This window comes from Pseudoliparis swirei, chromosome 19 (genome assembly GCF_029220125.1).
Source record: "Pseudoliparis swirei isolate HS2019 ecotype Mariana Trench chromosome 19, NWPU_hadal_v1, whole genome shotgun sequence".
In the NCBI taxonomy this organism is placed as follows: domain Eukaryota; kingdom Metazoa; phylum Chordata; class Actinopteri; order Perciformes; family Liparidae; genus Pseudoliparis; species Pseudoliparis swirei.
This window is the reverse complement of record NC_079406.1, coordinates 21,099,193-21,119,365: the sequence shown is the minus strand read 5'-3', so window position 1 is coordinate 21,119,365 and position 20,173 is coordinate 21,099,193. Positions and strand designations below refer to the sequence as shown.

The window sequence follows — 20,173 nt, the reverse complement described above, 5'->3', positions numbered from 1 at the left end:
AAGTAAGGAGGAGACGAGGTGGAGGGAGCAAGAGTTTGGGTCAATATGAGCATGGTGAAATGAAAATAAAAAATCCCTTTGAGTATTTGCTCTCATATTGGGTGAAGGTGAAGGAGAGAGGAGTCTACATAAGATTTTTTTTTATAAGTGCTGCCCTCACAAAGTCATTTGACCAAGTTAGGAGGAAAGTAGAAATTGAAAAAGGGAGGAAAGGAGGGAAAGAAATCAATACAACAGAAGTGCAATAACAGAATCATCCCCTGCCAACTAAAACATGTCTGGCCAAAAAGAGACAGAAGTAGAGAGTAGTGGTCCTCAGGATAAAGGAAAAGCTGCCTCGGCAGATTTACTTTGAACAATTTGATGGTCAGAGGGCAACAAGTTCAACAACATCCCAAATAAGTCAAATATTTCATATGAACGCATGAGAAAAGAAGCGAGGTCACGAAGTAGCAAACATCATCTCAACTGCTGCAATTCAATTGAAGTAAGGTTTGTGCAGCATTTTCAAGTTTGTACGAGCTGTCGGAGCCACATCTACTGCAGATGCATGCTGGGTTGTCTCCAGGTTAACTGAGAAGAAATAATTCTGATGAGATTAAAATAACTTCAAGAACTTGCTGTCGTCTCTGGATGAAAGGAGGAGAACAGATTCTATATGACTGAGGACATACATGATCATATCAATGCACTGAACATACAGCAGGAGGTTAAATGAGAAGAACTGTGTGAGGTTACATCAACCAGCTCCAGTCTGTCCTATAAATATCTTTGTGAGACAACACTCGCCAAATGACTTCAGAAGAGATGAGCGCGGCGTTGTACAGGATAGCTGCTGTTCACAAGGCTCAGCTTGTTTAGCAGGACTCCTGCTTTGTCGGCTGAATAGTCAGCTGATGCCGGGAGACTTTATTACCTTCGCATTGAAAATGCGGAAGGTAATGTTTTGATCGCCGTGTATTTGTATGCGTGCGTGTTATTTGCGTAAGTCAAAAAGTATTAAACCGAATCGCATGAAATTTGGTGGGATAATTGGTTATTATCCGGGGACATTTGATTAGATTTTGGGATCAATCGGGTCAAAGGTCAAGGTCAAGGTCATGAAAAAGGTCAACATCTTCTTGAATCGCATGGAATTTGGTGGGATGATTGGTTATTATCCGGGGACCATTTGATTAGATTTTAGGATTAATCGGGTCAAAGGTCAAGGTCAAGGTCATGAAAAGGTCAACATCTTATTTTTACCATAGCGCGGACAATTTTTATCCAATTGGCATGCAACTAATGCCAACATGTTCATAATTCAATGCCCAATCTTGTGATATGCGAAGGTATGCGCTCTACCGAGTGCCCGTTCAAGTTGATTTATATTGTTGTCAATCCGCTGTCCTTTGATGCCTCGCTGGGCTGCTTTCAAAGTCAGAGGAGCGTAGGAGAGAATCCACACACACACACACACACACACACCAGGAGCGGTGCACATGTATCATGTACATATACATAAACCATAAACATTACTAAGCGTCGTTATAGATTGAGCAGCGGGACAGGTTTATACAAATGTAACTAATATGTATCGCCATGACACTTCCACAAATGATTACTTGTATGAAGGCAATTATTTTGTATATTACTTGTCACTTTAAATGGTATCCTTCAATATGCTAATCAGGCATTATCTTATTAAATATGTGCTAATTTGCATACATTTCCAGAAAAGAAATGTGAACACTGGATTAAAATAATTGTGTCATTTTGATGACATATTAGAGTCCAAGGTTTTTACTTTGCCATGTCAACATTTGGGATATCACTTTTCATCACGCCATAAATCAGAAAATACTGTCAACAAACATAATAAATAAAACAAGTTGGCAAACTGTTGAAGAAATTCAGTTATGAATGACATTAAAAAAACCTCAGTAAAAACCTTCATAATATAGATAGAAATGGGAAGTTTGGTGTATGTGAGTGCTACTAAAGTAAAGATTTCTGGCTCACGTTTAAAAAAAATGTGGGTACAATTCCATTTATTATACTACAAGGAAATGGGGTAACACATCAGACAGCTTGCATGAATGATGAAATATCACAGCAACAGATATTGAATCAAGGTGTTATCTCATGAACCCCTGAGGTGTTCCTGTTTGTTTGAAGGCAAACTCGGGTCTCATAATACATGACTCCCTGCAGCGACATTATTAATAGACAATCTGGAATAATATTAGCGGTATTCATTCACTGGCAACAGCCAGAGGCCAGATAAACTTAGATTTTAGTTTAATGCGTCTTCAGCTGCTGTTTTACCGGAGCATAAATACACAAATTCCCATGTTAAAGCGTCTTACCTTGATATATTAGAAAGAAATACACCATTAGAAAGCTTCACGCCTCTTTATTTCTCTGTCTTTTTATCTACAAGTCAGAGCTATTCTGACAGGACCAGATGTGATAGCGACTTGCAGAAAATTATCAAGAGCACAAACATTTTTCAAGACATTGAGTAAACAAAGCTGTAAGAAAAAGACTGAAACATCCAAGTAAATATTAAAGTGTTGCAATTCAGCACCAACATAATTGTCCTGTGAGATCCTCCACTGCCTTTTTTCAATTAATTGTGTTCTTCCATGCATTTACTTCTGTATTTAAACATCTTTGAAAATATATTGTGAATTCAACAATCAAATAGCAGTTTGTCCAATAACAAAAGAAAGTTGGTTTTTTTAATAAAAAAGGCAACAAATGATAAACACTCCCCATATAGTGGATCTCGTGAGCTATTTTTAGGCCAAGGGCCTTCCTGGCTTCAATGTTACAGGGAAGATGGAGGGTAAGGTTATGAATGTCACTGGGGATCAACAAAGAATATCTTGCCACCAATGTTTAATTACATTAAAAATGTAAAATGCTTCACAACATGTTCTCACATCCCAGAGGGCCCTTCAGCCCGCCCTCCCCCATGTGCTCTGAACACTGATGGGAACTGTCCTCAACCACGCAGGGCATTTCAATATTTTAAATTACAGTACAACTCCTCGCAGTCAAGGAATATGATTAACAAGTATCAAATCACTTTACATTCTCTATAGGAAGCAGAAGTATAACACACTCAAATGAGAATAAGTCTGCAGACACCGAAATGTCATGAGTGTTTAAATTAATATCGCTGCTGGCTCGAAATAAATTTAGAATCAGCTTAAACATATTTTCATCCGTTCATGGAAGTCCATATTTGAAATGCTCTACACTATTTTACATTTCGAACTGGGACATATTGGAATTATTTCAATTATTGCTGAAAGGATTAGATGATTGTACAAATTGTCAAGCAGCACATTAGCGAATCAGCAGCCGTCCCTCAGTCAACACAACGTGTGTTCAAAGCTCAGCATTGAGTGAAGGTCATCAGCGCTGTATGAGCCCAGTACACTGCGGTGGATAACATATTTCAAATTGTGTGCTTCCACAATATATACATATAGCGTGTGTTAAACTTGTCCATTGTGTTATATTAGGCTTAAATTAAATCTACAAAGATGGTTTAGAGGGCACACACAGCTTTCTCCCTCAAGAACGGCAGACGTAGATAGACATAACGATAAGAGAGTGACGGGGGAGGGAGACGTCAGCAGGAACCTCCACATTCCTTAAAGTAACCGACTTGAACTGGGGCAGGGGTTAAATTGAGTGACGAGAAATAATATGTAATGAGGGAGTGGACGGAGGCGGCACATGTATTGAATGTGATGCTATAAACAATATGTCAATATGCCAGTTCGGGAGTTGGGAAAGAGAGATGTGGAGGGAGGTTGTTGACTTTAATACCCAGCTCAGGTTTATTTGTGAAACTGTTGGTTACAAATAAATCTCGTGAACTCTGATCTAAACTCTATGTGTCCTGTGGGTGTTTGATTACTGAGGTCCAGTGGGTGAGTATCCTGTGGCGTCTCACCAGCAGTCAGACAGGAGAGAGAAACAAGTTTATATGCATCAGGTTAAGAGATTAGTCAGCATTCATCCAAAAGGAAGAAATCCAGCCTTCACTGTAGTTATCCATTATTATTCTTGTAAAATCAAGAATCACATTTAAAATTCTTCTCCTCACCTAAAAGCCATGATTGGTGATGCTCCATCATATCTTGAGGAGCTTGTAGTACCATATTGCCCCACTAGAGAGCTGCGCTCACTAAATGTGGGGCTACTTGTGACCTAGAGTCCTTAAAAGTAGGATGGGAGCCAGAGCCTTTAGTTATCAAGCTCCTCTTTTATGGAACAGCTTCCACCTTCAGACCAGGAGGCAGACACAGTCACCTCATTTAAGAGTAGACTCAAGACTTTCCTCTTATAGTTAGGGCTGGGCTCAGGTTTGCCCAAATTCATAATTTGTGATATTGGGCAAAATAAAATAAACAGAATTGAATTGAATAAATGCCAAAAGAAAAACATAGATGGATCATTCAAAAACAGCTTAAAACAACGACGATCAGGGTCAGAGTACAGCCATGCTGGAGGCTTTAAGATGCTGTGCAAAAGCAACGCAGCACTATGAACTAAATGCTATGATTGATCTAATTTAGGTATACTGTTCATCATGCTAACTGAGCGTGTTAGCGTGCTAATATCTACTGAGTAGCACAAAACACAAAGTGCTGATGAAGCTGATATTCAGTCTTTGCAAGAATTGGTGCATTGGACAAATTATAATGTTGACCTGATGTGGCACTAAATCAAGAACTCAGGGGCTCAAAGTTATTACAATTCATCCTGCGGGTGACATGAGATTATGTACCAAACTGCATGGTTATCCATTTGGGAGTTGAGATACTTCAGTCAGGACTGAAGCGGTGTATCAGCTGACGACATCATTTTTGTCTACCAACCTTTGATCTTGTCTCCCAGCTGGCTGCACTCGTGCTCCGAGTAGTGGACGATGAGCGGAGGGGAGGGCGGCCGGAGGCGGTCCTCCTCCATCTTGCGCCGGTGCCTCTCCTCTCTGGCCAACATGCGCTGGTGACACTCCCACTCATAGAAGTCGTCTCTGGCCTGGGCGAAGTCCACGTGGAGACGGCCGGTGTCTTTCTTGTCTGTGCTGGAGCCCAAACGGATGTGGTAACCTATGGTATAAGAGGAGAACAAAATATATGAACTAGAATTATTGCCTTCATTTGATCCTAATAGACATGGGAAAATGTCAGAATTAGCAGATGAATTCTTGTCTTGTGAAGTCAAAGTGACATGTGACCACGAAAATCTAATCAGTTCAACCTGGAGTCCAAGTTGACGTTTGTGCTAAATTTGAAGACATCCGTGAAAGACGTTCCTGCAGATATTGCGTTCACGAGAATTAGAGAATAAAAAAGGTGAGGTCATGGGAAAAATGGCCGTCGATAAAAACAGAGTCGCAACACGGTGAAATATCAATTTCTCTCCACACCTACCGCAATTCAGATGTACAGTAAATAGACCGAGATAAGCACATAACAACGAACCTCCTCCTCCTCCAATACTCCTCCGTGAATCCCCACCTAAACGTGGTGGAGGAGTCTGAGCGGTCCAGTGATCCTGGGAGCTATGTTGTCAGGATCTCTCAAGGCAAACAGGACTCGGGGGAGAGCCCGGATTAGGAACGGTTCAAAAAACCCTGATGCTACCTCGCCCGGACAAGGGAAACGGGGACTTCTGTGCTATAGCCACGGTTTCAAGCATAAGGCTCATAAGTGCACCTGGTACCAGAACATCTGAGGCCGGAGATCTATGATAGACTTTGTTATCGTGTCATCTGATCTGCGGCCGTATGTCTTGGACACTCGGGGTGAAGAGAGGAGCAGAGAAAGGAAGACAAAAGGCGACATTCACACACTCTGAAACAAGTTAAATTGATCAACTTGTCCTCATTTTCCTTCAGATAAAAGGGAACAACCAGATCTACTCCCTAGGTATAGAGACCGATACGTATACAAAAGCTGTAGCAAGTCGCTTGAGCTTTATATCCCGGTTGTACAGGAGTGTGAGCCACACATTACAGTGGTAGCCTTGGATCACCTCACTGCCTCCCACCTGACACTCAAAACTCATTCCACTGCGTTTGTGGAGGTGTGAAAAGCAATCACATCTGTTTTGGTAATTGATTGGTCTGAATAATCTGTGAGAAAGAAATGGTTGTGAACAGTACAGTGTGAACTCAGAAACAAGCTTTGAAAGCCCTGGGCCTTTCCTCCAAAAACACATGAATAGACACTCTCATTGCAGGTAAACAAATATAAAGTTGGATTTCGGCGTGAGCAGCAGAAACAGTTTGGGGAATTTGCGTTTGAGTCTGCTCTCCTTGCTCAATGCTCTCGTCTTCATGAGGGGAGACCTACGTGTCCCGAGGCTGCTGTGGTGGTGTGTGTGTGTGTGTGTGTGTGTATATGTTCGAATGTGTTTTGGAGAAGAGGCCAGAGTGTTATGGAAAGGAGTATTTATGAGAAATATAGCTCAAGTCTTACTGTAGCGAAGATTCAGATGAAATCACACAGAGACACGCAACCATGCACCTACACACACAGACACACACACACACACACACACACACACTAAATAATGCAGAGGGGTATTATTTCAGTGGCTGGTCTCTTATATGAGTTTTGTGAGGAGGCAATATATGGCCAACAAAGAAAGATTTAAGGCATCTGTGCAGGAGGAGCTGCAGGGTGGAGATAAAATAATAGTAAAAAAAGTCATAAGCGGGTTTCACACGACAAACAATAGAGGCTGCTTCCTCTCAAGGAGCAATTACAGTAGCGGCCCATCGGCAGGAGGATTTTAAATGTGAGCAGCCGGTGGCGTGGCCGTGAAACAAATTGATGAACGCCAGTAACACTGAGTCAAGCTGCATAAACCTGTCAAACTGTCAAACATGAACTGATATCTTAAATATATCTTGATATCAAGGTTTTCACATTACGAAGATTATGTGATTGTGACTGCATCGTCAAAGGATTGAACATTGTCAGGGCCGAAAACAGGCTGATCTCGACCTTAACCTAACTAAGTATTTGACAATCTGTTCCTAAACTAAGTTGTTTTGTTGCCTGAACCTAACTGAGTTTGCTGTGAAGACAGAAGGTTATTTTGAAAAGATGGTATGCATCTAAGTATCGGAAATTGACATGTGTTGCTCGCTTTCGTAGAAAAAGGAACAACAAATGAGGGGTAACTTTTCGTAAGGTATAAAACGAACCGTTGTATAAGGAAACGTTGCAGAGAACCTGTAGAAATTGCTCAGAACGTTCTGGCAAATCGGCATGAGGATGCATTCATGCAAGTTTCAATTTGAGTGAGAAATAGTCAGCTTATCCCAAGCCTTTATAACTCTAACTACTCAACATATAAACACAGGTGGAAAAAGAAAATGCCTATAAAGAACAACAACAAAAAGACTTGTGAGTACAGATTCTACGTAAGCCGTCACACTAACACCTCCTGCACTTTCCTGACGGAGATTGTTTAGTTGTCGTCAATCCGTCTCCACTGTGAGCCTTCTGCTCGTTTCAAAACGCGGCTCTCCATCACAGACAATGATCGGATGTTAACAGAGTTATTACAAGGCAGTTGTTTCCTATTCTGTAATGAGACAAGGTGAGTTAGAAAATAACTGGGTGTAACGCTGGCTCTATAAATACATTTTGAGGACCGTCGCTCTGTAAATTAATGGAAGAAAGTTAACACATTTACTGTGAGGAATTTAATAAAATGATCAAACGACTTCATCAAGTATGTGTGTAACTCTTCTTCAACTGTATATCTGTTCACATATCTTCATTAATCCCTTACTATGGACACTCTTTAAATTGTGCGATAAAGGAATTTTGACCTGTAAATGCTGCTAATTTACTCCATTTACACAATGGAGGATTTATATGCAGAACGAAGCATCCATCAGCACCATAACACACGAGGCAACACTGAGCAAAAGAGAAAGACAAAACTGCAGTTGCACGTATTCAAAGTAATTTAGTTATACTAGTAAACCACAGATGTAGAAAATGCAACTAAGATTACACACAGTTTGAAACGCATGGATGATAAATATGCAAATAAAATGATTGGGACTGATATAAAAGCTATCAGTTGTGTCTTATGCTGTCTTCCATGCCTGCCCAACTCTTTCAACTAAATATCCAGTGTTTTTCGCTTCCAAACAATTTGTATGGGGTCCATTCATCTGTCCATCCATCCCCCAATCTATTTATCCATCTGTCAAATGTTCCCGGGTGAATGTGTGAGGGGTGCTGCATGATGGATATCAGCCCTTTCATTTCCATCAGAGAAAAGGTTAACAGCTCATCATTCTTCCTCCACCTGAGGTGAAGGAGTGCCGGGCAGTGGTCTGACAATACTAGTGGTCTCTACAGATTCAATATTGTCTATGCGGATAAAAAAGAAAGCTGTTATCCTCTGACCTTTGAGCCCAACGTAAACCAATACAGACCTAACAATAAGGTTTCCATTGCACAGAAGTAAGGAATTGGCATAAAAACAACGTGCAACATGTGTGACAGATGGCTTAACAGACATAAATGTTCTGATTTTAATAAAAGAAACAATCAAAGACTAAAAAAAGGAGTGCCCACAGAAAGGGTTTATAGTTATACTGATTTATATAGTGAACGTATTTTACCAGAGAGGAAGAGAGCCTTGTCCACACTGAACTCCTCAGCAAATCGGATGTGGCAGAAGTTTTTCTTGCTTTTTCTGATGGCACCAATTCCCCCACACTGTCCAAAGACCTCCACGATGAGCTGCTCTGTGGCGTTCTCGGGCAGACCTCCCACAAATACCGTTTTACACCCTGGAGGGCGTTCCCTCATAACTGGAGGTAAAAGGTCTGTCAAACATGGAGAAGAGAAGAAAACAGACACAATTATTCCAATTGAAGGAACAACGGTAGTCCCAACCCATCAGTTGGTTGATCAGTCAATCAGTGACGATACAACATCAGTTTTAAAACTGTATTTAATCATGAAAGATATCAGAATACATCAGAACATTTCAGGGTTGTTTTGAGTAAGGCCAAATGGGTTTAGTCTGCGTTCAAATTCAGCTCAGTGCGCTGGGTTTGTTTTGCATTGCTTCCAATAATAATTCCTCCTTTCACCCGTATCTTACATGAGGTTGACAATCTGCCCTCAAAGATCTTCTATTTCTTTTAATGCTATGAACAAAAACATTCTTTAGCTCTTCTAATTTCCACAACCTTTCATACGTGACGGACTTCAGCTGCTTTCTGTGCTCACACTGTTTAAGCAGCGAGCATTCGTTTAAGCCTTTCTAGTTATACATCCTAAAATAGTTATCTTAATTGGAGTAAAAAAGAAAGCCCTGTGAAAAACAAAAGTTTTAGTATTTGGCTGAAACAAAAGAGGCAATCACGACTTTGTCTCTTCTTCCCCTCACATATAATATATATATATATATATATACACATATATATATATGATATATATATATATATATATATAATATATAGACATATGTATATATATATGAAATATATATATATAAATATATATATAATACTATAATAACACTGTAAAATGGCCATCAAATGCATCAAACCAAGGGCAATAAAATTACACCACCTTTATCTAAAGTCATCAGAAGCAATTGAAAGTTTGATCTTACATGGACAGGTAGTCAATAAAAGGAACGTAAAACTGGCCTAACATGGTCACATTTTCTAGTTTAGTTCATTCATGCTGGAGCATTCTGAACCAGGACTTTTAGTACCATTATTCAACAGGACTGACAACCAAAGAATAATAAAACCAAGTCTGAATGAAACATTTATGTGCATTAGGATCTCTGCATCGGCCATTGATTTAGAAAACAACTGAATTGGGCTGTAGAGATATTTCTCTATGACCATACCATGATGGGAATATAATGATAAGCGCTAACATGGAACAATATGCTTGAATCATTTTTATATTACAGAGATAATCCCGTCACGCCATTCCAGCATATAATCGAATCCTTCGGTCCGGAGAGAGGCTGATGCCTTTGTGTCAATCGTTTGAAGCATGAAGGATGTTACTGACCGAACAAAGATAAATGTTGACTGATCTAATCTCAGGAAGAGCAGGCTGTCCATGGATGATACGAGTGACTGGTTTGGTCTGCACAAGGCAAACTAAGAAATTGATTGATCCGGGCTTGAATGTGAGCGCTGCTATCTAACCTAGAAAAGAGTTTGTAAAAAGCACAACTCAAGTTTAGGGTTATTATGGTTGGCGTCTTTAGTTTGCCCCCCATGGCTATCAATGTGATGTACAGATTATTAGAACAAACTATAACACAACACACTTCAACAGCAGCACAAACTGTAACCTCAGAAAGGACCATCAAGGTCAGTCAACCCAGCAAAAATGTATCTTATAACAATCTTGAAGACAGAAATGATAGCAGGGTTGTTGTATTAGCTATGTGAACCTAATAAACCCGGTGCATTTCTCAGTAAGAAGTTACAGATATTAATCGAATGTGTTCTTAAAATCTGATAATTAAAGCAAGTGAAAAAATCAACCCAGTCACCAGAAAGGAATTGTACATTTCTGCAAATCGATGCATTGCATAATTAAATGTTCAAGTTAAAAGAAATATATGTCTCATATCAAACCAGTATCACGTTTGCAGCACAATGCCACGTGGTTAAAATTGAGAAACTATTGGTTAGATTTAGGCAACAAAACTACTTGGTTAAGGGTCGAAAATACATCATGGTTTGTGTTAAAATAATACAGAACAATGTAACAACCTTAATGTAACTACCGTAAGTAACAATCTCGCTTCGCGTATTTTTTCATGAAACACAACAATTGTAAAGTCAACGCTAACTATTGGTTTCAAACGGGGTACGAACAGTGGTCTCCTGTCCAGTGTGCGTTCTCACACTCTTAATAGACTTTCTGGCTGGTTTTATTATTCTATTACAACACATATCTTTCAATATCACTCACTCAATGTACCCCTTCACATGCTCTGAGCGCAATGTACACATATTCACATACGTTCATGTATTTCTCTCTGGTTTGCAGAAATGTACAATGCAGACAAAACTAGGTTTTGAAAATATACAAAATATTAAAATGCATTTTGATAACGTTTTAGAACTATTAGCAACTATAGTCTGGTGAGCTACTGCTGTTCAAACTACAACTTAAAATGTTCTTTGTGCGAATGTTTAAATAAATTGTGCCTCTATGTTGGAGACAAAAACAACATACACCTGAAAATAATAGTCTTACAGCAGCCTAAATACAACGAGTGACATTTGCTGACTGACATGCAGAACAAATTGGACAGCAGTGCGAAGTACCTCAAGCAGAGCTGCAATGTATGACTCATTCATGTACACTTTGAACTCCTGAAACCACTTTCCTACAGCTATGAAGCTGTGGCCTAAATCACACAACTTCAATCACCCCCTAAATTATAAAAAAATACAGTGCACTTTTCATTCAGTACTCAAAAGTTTGGACATGACATTTTAAAAAATGTGCCCAAGAGGAGCCGTTATTCAGTCCTGTAGCTTTAGTGCTGGAGAGCCAGGAGCAAAGTTATAGTAAAACATATCAAAGGTACTTTATGGCCGTGCCCTCCTCCTGTCACATCTTGCTCTGGCACATGGCCCAAATGCCTTTGTCCCCTGACCTTGCCGATGATGATGCCATTAAAACTGGAACATGCCCATTCTCACGGCTGCTCTCTCACGCGCATGGTCAAAGCCAAAAAAGCACACTCGGACACACCAACACACACACCGACACGAGGACGGCACCAAGGTGATAGTTTCCCTGCCTTTACTTTGCAGTCAGCTAAAACATACAGCTCTTCACTGCAGGATTCAGCATTACATTGCAATTTCTGAGTTCTGCTGATGAGCGAGGGGGACAATATAAAACGACAACAAGGCAACAATGGGACGTTTAGCTGACATCCTTGCTTCATAAAAAGCCTGCCTTGAAAAAGCGTCACATTTGTTCCAGACACACCAGAGATGTGACTGCGTTATCAAATGTTTGGCTTTGAAAGCAGAATAAAATCCATACTTGGGACTTTTTAGAAATGTAGGCACGTAGGCATGAGTCTTCTGAAGGGCATCTTAGGTATTTAACTTGAGGGTAATTACAGACAGACAAGCCTGACATCCATGAAAAAGTGTTGGAAAGAGAAGAGCCGGAGGAACTGATGTCCATTAAAGACACTCACAAATAAATTCCCTAAAGCAACGAATGAAATGTAGGTCTTCAGCATTAAAGGGCCAGAGACATACAATGGGTTTGTGTGTGTGTGTGTGTGTGTGTGTGTGCATGGAAGTCATGAAAAGTAGATAGAGACAAAGTTTAATCAAATCTGAAATTTCTCTGTGTTAAGAGGAGATGGCAAAGTCCAAACCCTGTGTAGAACAAAAACGAATGCTACTGGAGAGTGGCTCTCCATAATACATCTAATAACATGACTGTAAAGCGAAATCAAAATCAACTATTCTGCACTAAAGGAATGGGTACTCACTTTCCTAGACTCTAAATGGTCTCAGAAAAAGCTAAATCATATCAGTGCAAACAGACTTTGACGAAGACCAAATAAGGACGCACATCAAAAATGCTCCATTTGCTTTGTTTAGCAAAGCTGGTAGCTGTGTTTGGATTTACATGAGCCCTTGAATGCACGTTTGTACAAGGAAGGACATTTTATGCTCAGTGATTTTCCATTTTATAAATTATTTTACTGTCTATCAATTGTTAATTGACGATTTTACTGGTATATGTGCTATGTTTTAATATATAATCTGCTCAGTTTAATTATTAAGTCTTTAATCATGAAGCATTGACATTTACTGTCATCTGACAGGACATTAACGAAAAGTTTACAACAACCTTTGTTTACTGTAAGGTAGTGTTGTTACGAGATGTGCCGACGCTTCGAAGCGTGTGTCGAGTAATGGAGGGGGCGTTTCCTCGAAGCGCGTATCGAGGCTTGCTTCATTTAGGGGAGGAGCCAAAAATAATGACATCTGAAGCCTCGCTGCCCGGCTGTACCACGTGACTGCTTCGGGAAGTGGTTCAGATATTGCCGGGAGGTTTGACAGCAATATAAACCCCTCAGGCTCCATTCAAAATGTGGGTTGTTGGTTGAGAGTTTGGAGAGTTTAGAGAGAGAGAGATAGTTTGGAGAGTTAGGAGAGTGAGGAGAGAAGGATAGGTGATAAGATGGAACTGTTGAGAAACTGTTATTTCTGAATAAAAATGAATAAAATGTCCCTTGTCCTGTACATCACTGTCCAAGTTACACACGCATATTCAGTCCCCTCTTCCTAGTTACACACACACACGTTCACTGTCCTCTGCCTGCTTAAGCCCATGCCATTTTCCTAAAGTGACATAACATTATTACACAACCTGCCATATCATATGATACTACCATTTTGGGAACATTTACACACACAGAATACATTCAAAAAATATTTTATTATGCACATATGTGATAATTTATGTACAGAAATGATTTGGTCATACATTTTTGTAATTCAGTCATTCCCAACAGCCATAACATAACAGACACACAAATTCAATGCATCACATTATGTGGTTCAGATACAGCTGCCTGTGATTATGCACTTGGCCAGTAGGTGGTTTCGTGAGCACATGAAGCTTCGAGAAATTAACCCTTTCTCAAACCAATTGGCTGAAGTGGTTCGATGCCTCATGAGGCTTCATCTCACCATCACTACTGTAAGGGTTACAGGTACTGGAACCCAAAAGTACGACACGAAAACAGGAATGCAGGAGGAGGCCCTTTACTTAGTGATTCAGGCAGGGTCAAAACCAGGTGGTCCGTCAAACAAGGCAACAAATCCAAAAAGGGGCAGGCAAATATCTTAAATCGGGTAAACAGGCAAGCAGGGTCGTAACGGGCAGATCAGAATTAATATTTAGGAATTCGCTGGAGCATTTGGCGGTGACACACAAGACAATCTGGCAGAAGACAAGAGGAAGTGAGGGAGCTAACTAGTGAGGGACTAATGAGGGGATGGGCTGCAGGTGAGAAGGGTGTGAGGACCAGGTGAAGGGAATGAGGGACAATCAGGTGAGGATGACCGGATCTGGAATGAGAGGAGAGTTAATTAAGCATGCAGGCAGGATGAATTTATGAAGGTGGGGAAATCGTGACATTTACAGATAAGAGGTAAAAAAAATCTGAGAGATTGCTTGGTGAAAGCATATTAACAGTAAAACCTGAGGCATTCCTTAAGGGAAATGTCCCCTGTAGATTGTGCATCTCATGTAGCAATACGGGAAAAACAGACTAATTATATGACTCACATAAAAAACGAGTACAAATTCAGATCCTTACAAATATTATTTTGGTCAAACATCTCTAAAGTTAAAAGATTCGGATAATTGAATTTAGGAGTAGAACTAGCTGCAGACATCCTAAAGCACATCTCTTTGAACACGCACAGCTGAGGCTCTAAAAGGTGGAACTGAACATGTGTGGCATGGCTGCAGGTGTTAATCTTGTCCCGTCTCTTCCTGTTGCCTAAGTTATCTCTTCATCATTTTATCAATTATCTTTATTTCCTGTTTCACACCACTCTGTCTGCCCCGCCGCCCGATTGTTCCCACCAGTTTGTCATAGTCGTCTTCTGTGTCAAGCGGTCCAGCGAGTTCGTTGTGTGTGCGTGTCCTGAACCTGCTGATGAGTAACAACTGTTTTACTGACATCTTATCCTGAGTCCTGGTCGTGCCATTGAGACCTGGTTCCTCCCCTGTGGTTCACCAGTCTTAACAAATATTGAATAATTGTTTATACAACTGGAGTCATCATCTAAAACCCTTTTATTCTTCATGCATGAGGACAAACAATTGATCCACTTTAGAACTTCTAGATATAACCTATTCCTGCCAGCCCCACCACCACACCAAAAAAATATGTAAAAATACTGTGTGTTGGATATAACATGTAGCTCGAACACAAATGTATATTTTAGAAGCTATTAAGATCCCTTGTTTGAATGCTTTTTGCCATCTATTGGATTGATCTGTTGAATTAATTATGCTATTTAAAATACAAAAATTCTACAAATATCCGCCCTTCAGTGAACAGCAATGATTGACTTTGAGGTTCGATGTGTTTCCATGCTGGGTGAACCCATCACAGTGATTGGTGATTGCATTCCCCTGTTGACTTACCTTGTTAACTTTGACATTTTTCAAGCTGGACACTTTTTTATCATGTTTTGTGTCTAGCGACTAACTGGGACCACACTTTGGAAATTGGTCCAGTATTGACGGCAAACGCTTCATCTAACAGCCGTTAAGCGGGTTGCAACGTAATCATACTTATGGGGCCACTCTGCACCGTCAATGTATGTCCACTAAAAGTGCTTGTTTTTGCCAATGACGAGCTCAGATTGTTATTTTAAGTGTCTGACAACATTATGGAAAGAGTAGAAGAATACAATGTTTTTATTTACCTTTCACTAGAACCACTATGTCCAATAATGTCAAACTAAGTTTTGCATCACATCCACATTGTCAGAATGGGCTAAATATTCAGAGATGACATTAACAATCTTTTAGATGACACTAAAGTATCCCTTCTTTTCTCCAAAATCACACATTTTGACGAATCTGACATGCCTCTATCCAACTCTAATAAAGTATATATCATCATCATCATCAACTCTCATATTTCCATCGTTGTCTTGAGGTAACAGATCACACGAAACGACAACAAACGGCCCGATCAAGCGAAGGGTAAAGAAAAAACGTTGTATTTCTCTGTAGGGTCCTCTCCATACTGTTAGACATAAATCATTAATTTATTAATTATAATATAATTAATAATAACTATCTGAGCCAGTCAGTGGTAACAACATGCACTTTTTAGTGGACGTGAATTGACGGAATTGCTCTGAACGATTTCATTGCGGCCTGTTTATCGGTTGCGGCGCTCTCCGTCAATACAAATACCATTTTTTCAAAATACATGTCTTTAAAAACATAATTTTAACCCACTGAAAACATTTGGTGTATCGCCAGACAGATAATCATGTAAACTTATTGAATGATGTTTCTGAGCGCAAACCTCTTCTTTATGTGAACACATGCACCAAGGATAACGCACCAGCTGGTCAGAGCGCAGTAGAACTGACACTTTAGTATCTGTTCGAGCCATTTTAATTGTTTTTTGTTACTTTGGACCTCCCACCACTAGGTGGCGCAACGCCGACTTAATTTGATGTTTAGGCCTACTTAATGAGGCGAGGCATAGAGGCCAGGTGGTGCTCATTTGTGGAACTTGATGGACAGCTCAGGTTCAGATCTCAAAAGCTCTGTTCTTTTCTCCTCAAACATGGATCTTTTTTTCATTTTCAAACATGCAAACGTGTTGTCTTCGGCCCCAAATGATACTGACTTTACGTGTGTTCAGATACTGCTCCGCAACACCTGGGCACACACTCCGACGTGTACAATTGGCACACTGACACTTTCAATGTGCAATATCTGAGATTGGGAGAATTTCTATTGCCTCTCAGCGGCTCTCAACAGGTCGACGGCTGAGCAGGCGGCTCATAGCGAACAGCGAACAGCGAAAGTGCTGACAGAGTGAACAGTGTTTACCTGCGGTGGAACCGGAGGGTGGGTGCTACTGCTTCTTTGCCGAAGCTGCTCGTCGGCAGTTATCAGGCGTAACCGCTTTATGAAAGCAGTGCACAGCAGCGGCAACTAGCCAGTCGGGCACGCTCACATGCATGAACATGCACTTAAAGCATGTGCGGCTGGCCCGGCTATGTCAACAAAAGCAAGTAGAAGCTCTGATAACAACACACAGAGGGACAGAGACTTCATGTTCTGCTCAAGTAGACACTATTTTACTTTATATTTACAAAGATAATAGTTGTTTGCTGCTTTATTAAGGTCCATCGGGTTAAACACAGCTCATGTAAGGTGCTAAGTGTAAGGGCAATGTGTAAATGACACTGAAATGAATGTATAACACCAAAGAGGAATCCCAAGAATTTAACTAAATTTTGGGATTTTCATATTTAGATTTCTTTTAGAAACATTCAGAAAAGACAAAAACATGAGAGGTTCTTGATCTTTATATATGAAGCCACTGCTGCAGCTCTTTCAGCCTCTCTGCTTCTGATGAATGATGATGATGATGTTGATGATGATACATTCTATTTGTAAGGCACTCTTCATTCAAGAATCTCACATAGTTAAAACTAACTATAATAAAAAAGGAATCGTTGACACAAGTCACAAAACTCAACTCAAAGTCGTGAACGCCTTCCTGAATAAAAATGTTTTTAGGCCAGTCTTAAAAGAGTCCAGTGTCTGTTGCCCTCAGGTCGTCATGGAGACTTTTCCATAAGCGGGGTGCTGCTGAGCAAAAGGCCCGGTCGCCCATGGTGAGACATGAAATGGCTGCAGAGGGGCTTGAGGTAGTTTTGATGTCGTCAGCTTAACAGCAGAAGGACATCCTGTTTGCTGATGACACGACGGAGGGGGAGCATGTAAATAATGAAGAGGATGGGGCTGAGGACCGACCCTTGCGGAACCCCACAGGATCGCTCTGGTTGTGTTTTATGCTGCCTCAGTGTAACTCCATGTTTGGCCTTTAAAACACACATTGTCTACTTGCACCTAACGTACTACTAACACAATGATTCATAATGCACTGTGTACTGTACATATTTAGTTTACCTTTCAACGTGGTCTAATTTGGTTTGGTCATTAATATCATGGTCAAAACATGCAGAAGAAACATAACAATAAAGATGTAGATATGAATGAAGCTCGATGGACAGAGATATACTGAATATCAGTTCAAGTTAAAGGTCAATGAGGAGGAAGCTGGCTGCATGTGCTGTCAGAGGTGGCGTAGCTGGGGGTCCTGCTTCCTGTGATAGCTGCCATATGGAACCTGCTGTCCTCTATCTACATCAGTTTCACACACACACACACACACACGCACACACAACTATCGCCTGCTGGACACAACAAATCCCTTAGGAAATAGAGCACTGACTCACAATCATCCTCTTTATTTTGACACACACAGACACACAAGCACAAACCGTATGATGCTTCTTTTTAAAGAATACATTAAAGAAAGATGCATGTCAGCTATTTACTGTGGCCCCCTGCATTGTCCCCTGTGGTGGAGCTTTATCGGGTATTGACCCCCTTGGAAGAAACCCAGAAGCTTCAATTACAGCGGAGACCTACCAGTGAGCCAAGAAATCTCCTCGATGGCTGTGCTCGGTTCTTCCCCATCTGTTCAAATAAATTCTTGCATTAGATTCCCACCCTGCAATGCTTTTATTTAGATAGCACTTGCCCTTTTTCTTTCAAAAATGCGAGCTACTGAGGAATTTCTTCTTATTGGTTTCATGGGACTGTTTTGAGAGCATCTTGGTCTTTTAGTGAAGGCGACAGCGGTGTCTTTCAAAAGGTAAACAAAGTGCTTTTTTCATGTTGGTCGTAAAGTAACTGCCTCTGAAAGCTAACTGTTTACACTTACTCTGACATGTTAACAATCAACAGAATGCGATAAGAAAGAGGAAAATACCTCAATTTGCATGTGAACAAGGACAAATAAATTGAGATTGATTTCTGCAAATTTAGGATTGAAAAACATAGTTTTGATGGATTCCCTCACAAATGCAATTTTAAATATGTATAAAGCCTTTCAAATGTAGTTTAAAAAACCCCATCTCATTTGGTTGATAATGATCATCAACTAATGAAAAAGAGGGACCTTGCATTATAACATAATTGCCACAAAATGATCACCAGATACTTCTTTATTATAAAAGGACTTGGGAAAATAGGGAGAAATAACTCATGTCCATATCAATACACTCACTAAAAGAGTCTAATCAGAGAAAAGAAATAACATAATTGAAGGTAAATGGCGTGATCAGTTTGGATGGCATGGTAATTGGAATGGCACTTCATGCCAATTTTGTCCAATCAGTGGAAGAACTGGCAGAAAACTTTAAACAGTGCCGTCAGAGGCCAATGACACAGCAAATTCAGGTTAAAATAACACCAAGGCACACTTTCTGTTCTCTATCACAACAAACTGACAACACTTAAACTCCTCTAGCAATCCTCCATCACATTTACATCATTGTCTTCCAGCAACTAGTCAACAACAAACAGACCAAATGAAATAAAATAGGTGCACAATGTTGTCAGTCCCTTATAATGACAATCTAAGTGTGTCAGACACTACACACTTTTAGTGGATGTAAATGACGGTGCAGAATTGTAATTATATGATTACATTCCAGCCCGTTTAGCGGCTGGCGCATTGAAGCGTACTTCCTCAATACTGACCCAATATAAATAAATTGTTGTCCCTATCAGTCCCACGCAAAACATGGCAAAATAGGGTGGGGAAAAATACCTTTCATCGCTAAAATGCCTATTAATTTGGAATGACCTGCCATTAGAAATAAAAAAAACAATAACACATTTTAAGGCTTTTAGTACTAAGGAAAAACTATGGCTTATACAAAAAAAAATCTGTGAACACTGCGATACGTGAGTTTATATTGCATGAAGAACATATTAAAAATGTTTGAATCGTTTCAGTCACTGGGGTATTAAATACTGTCTTTAGTGCTTGTTTGTAGAAGTTGTTTGCTTTTGCCTGTTTCTATACCATGTTGTATAATATGATTTTATTTCAAGCCTAACAAGGAACAGGGTCTGTAAATTGACTACCACTAGAAATATTACGTATAAACATTGGTTATGGAAAACAATGTGTACGTTTTTCAAGGATAATCCCATTTAGAATTTAAAATCTTGATGTAAGCAAACATAACAGTTTAAAAAACAAAACACACAAAAAGTATAAATGTCACATAAAAGAGACACAACAGATACAAAAATGTAAACAGCAAATTGCATCAACCAATGTGTAAACTGTGTTCTCACAAGTACAATCAGAGGTCAATAGTCTGTAATCCTGTTGGCCACGACTGTTTCAGGCGTCAGCAGAGAACACAGTTAAAAAGTCAAACTGTTTAATGGGACTTTATAATGAAAGAAAATACCACTCCTACCCTGTCAAATAAAGAAAAACACAAAGTGAAGAAAATGAA

General features: G+C 40.0%; 1 protein-coding gene across 1 annotated transcript in view; it reads right to left on the bottom strand.

Moving 5' to 3' along the window:
* The window catches only part of LOC130210246 (ecto-NOX disulfide-thiol exchanger 2-like), a 220,488-nt gene that overhangs the window by 49,518 nt on the left and 150,797 nt on the right, over window positions 1-20,173 (bottom strand). The window contains exons 5-6 of the mRNA XM_056440285.1: window positions 8,663-8,869; window positions 4,881-5,114 (exon numbers count right to left, since the gene is read on the bottom strand). Coding sequence (XP_056296260.1) covers window positions 4,881-5,114; window positions 8,663-8,869 — 441 coding nt within the window. The remainder of the gene's footprint in view (window positions 1-4,880; window positions 5,115-8,662; window positions 8,870-20,173) is intronic.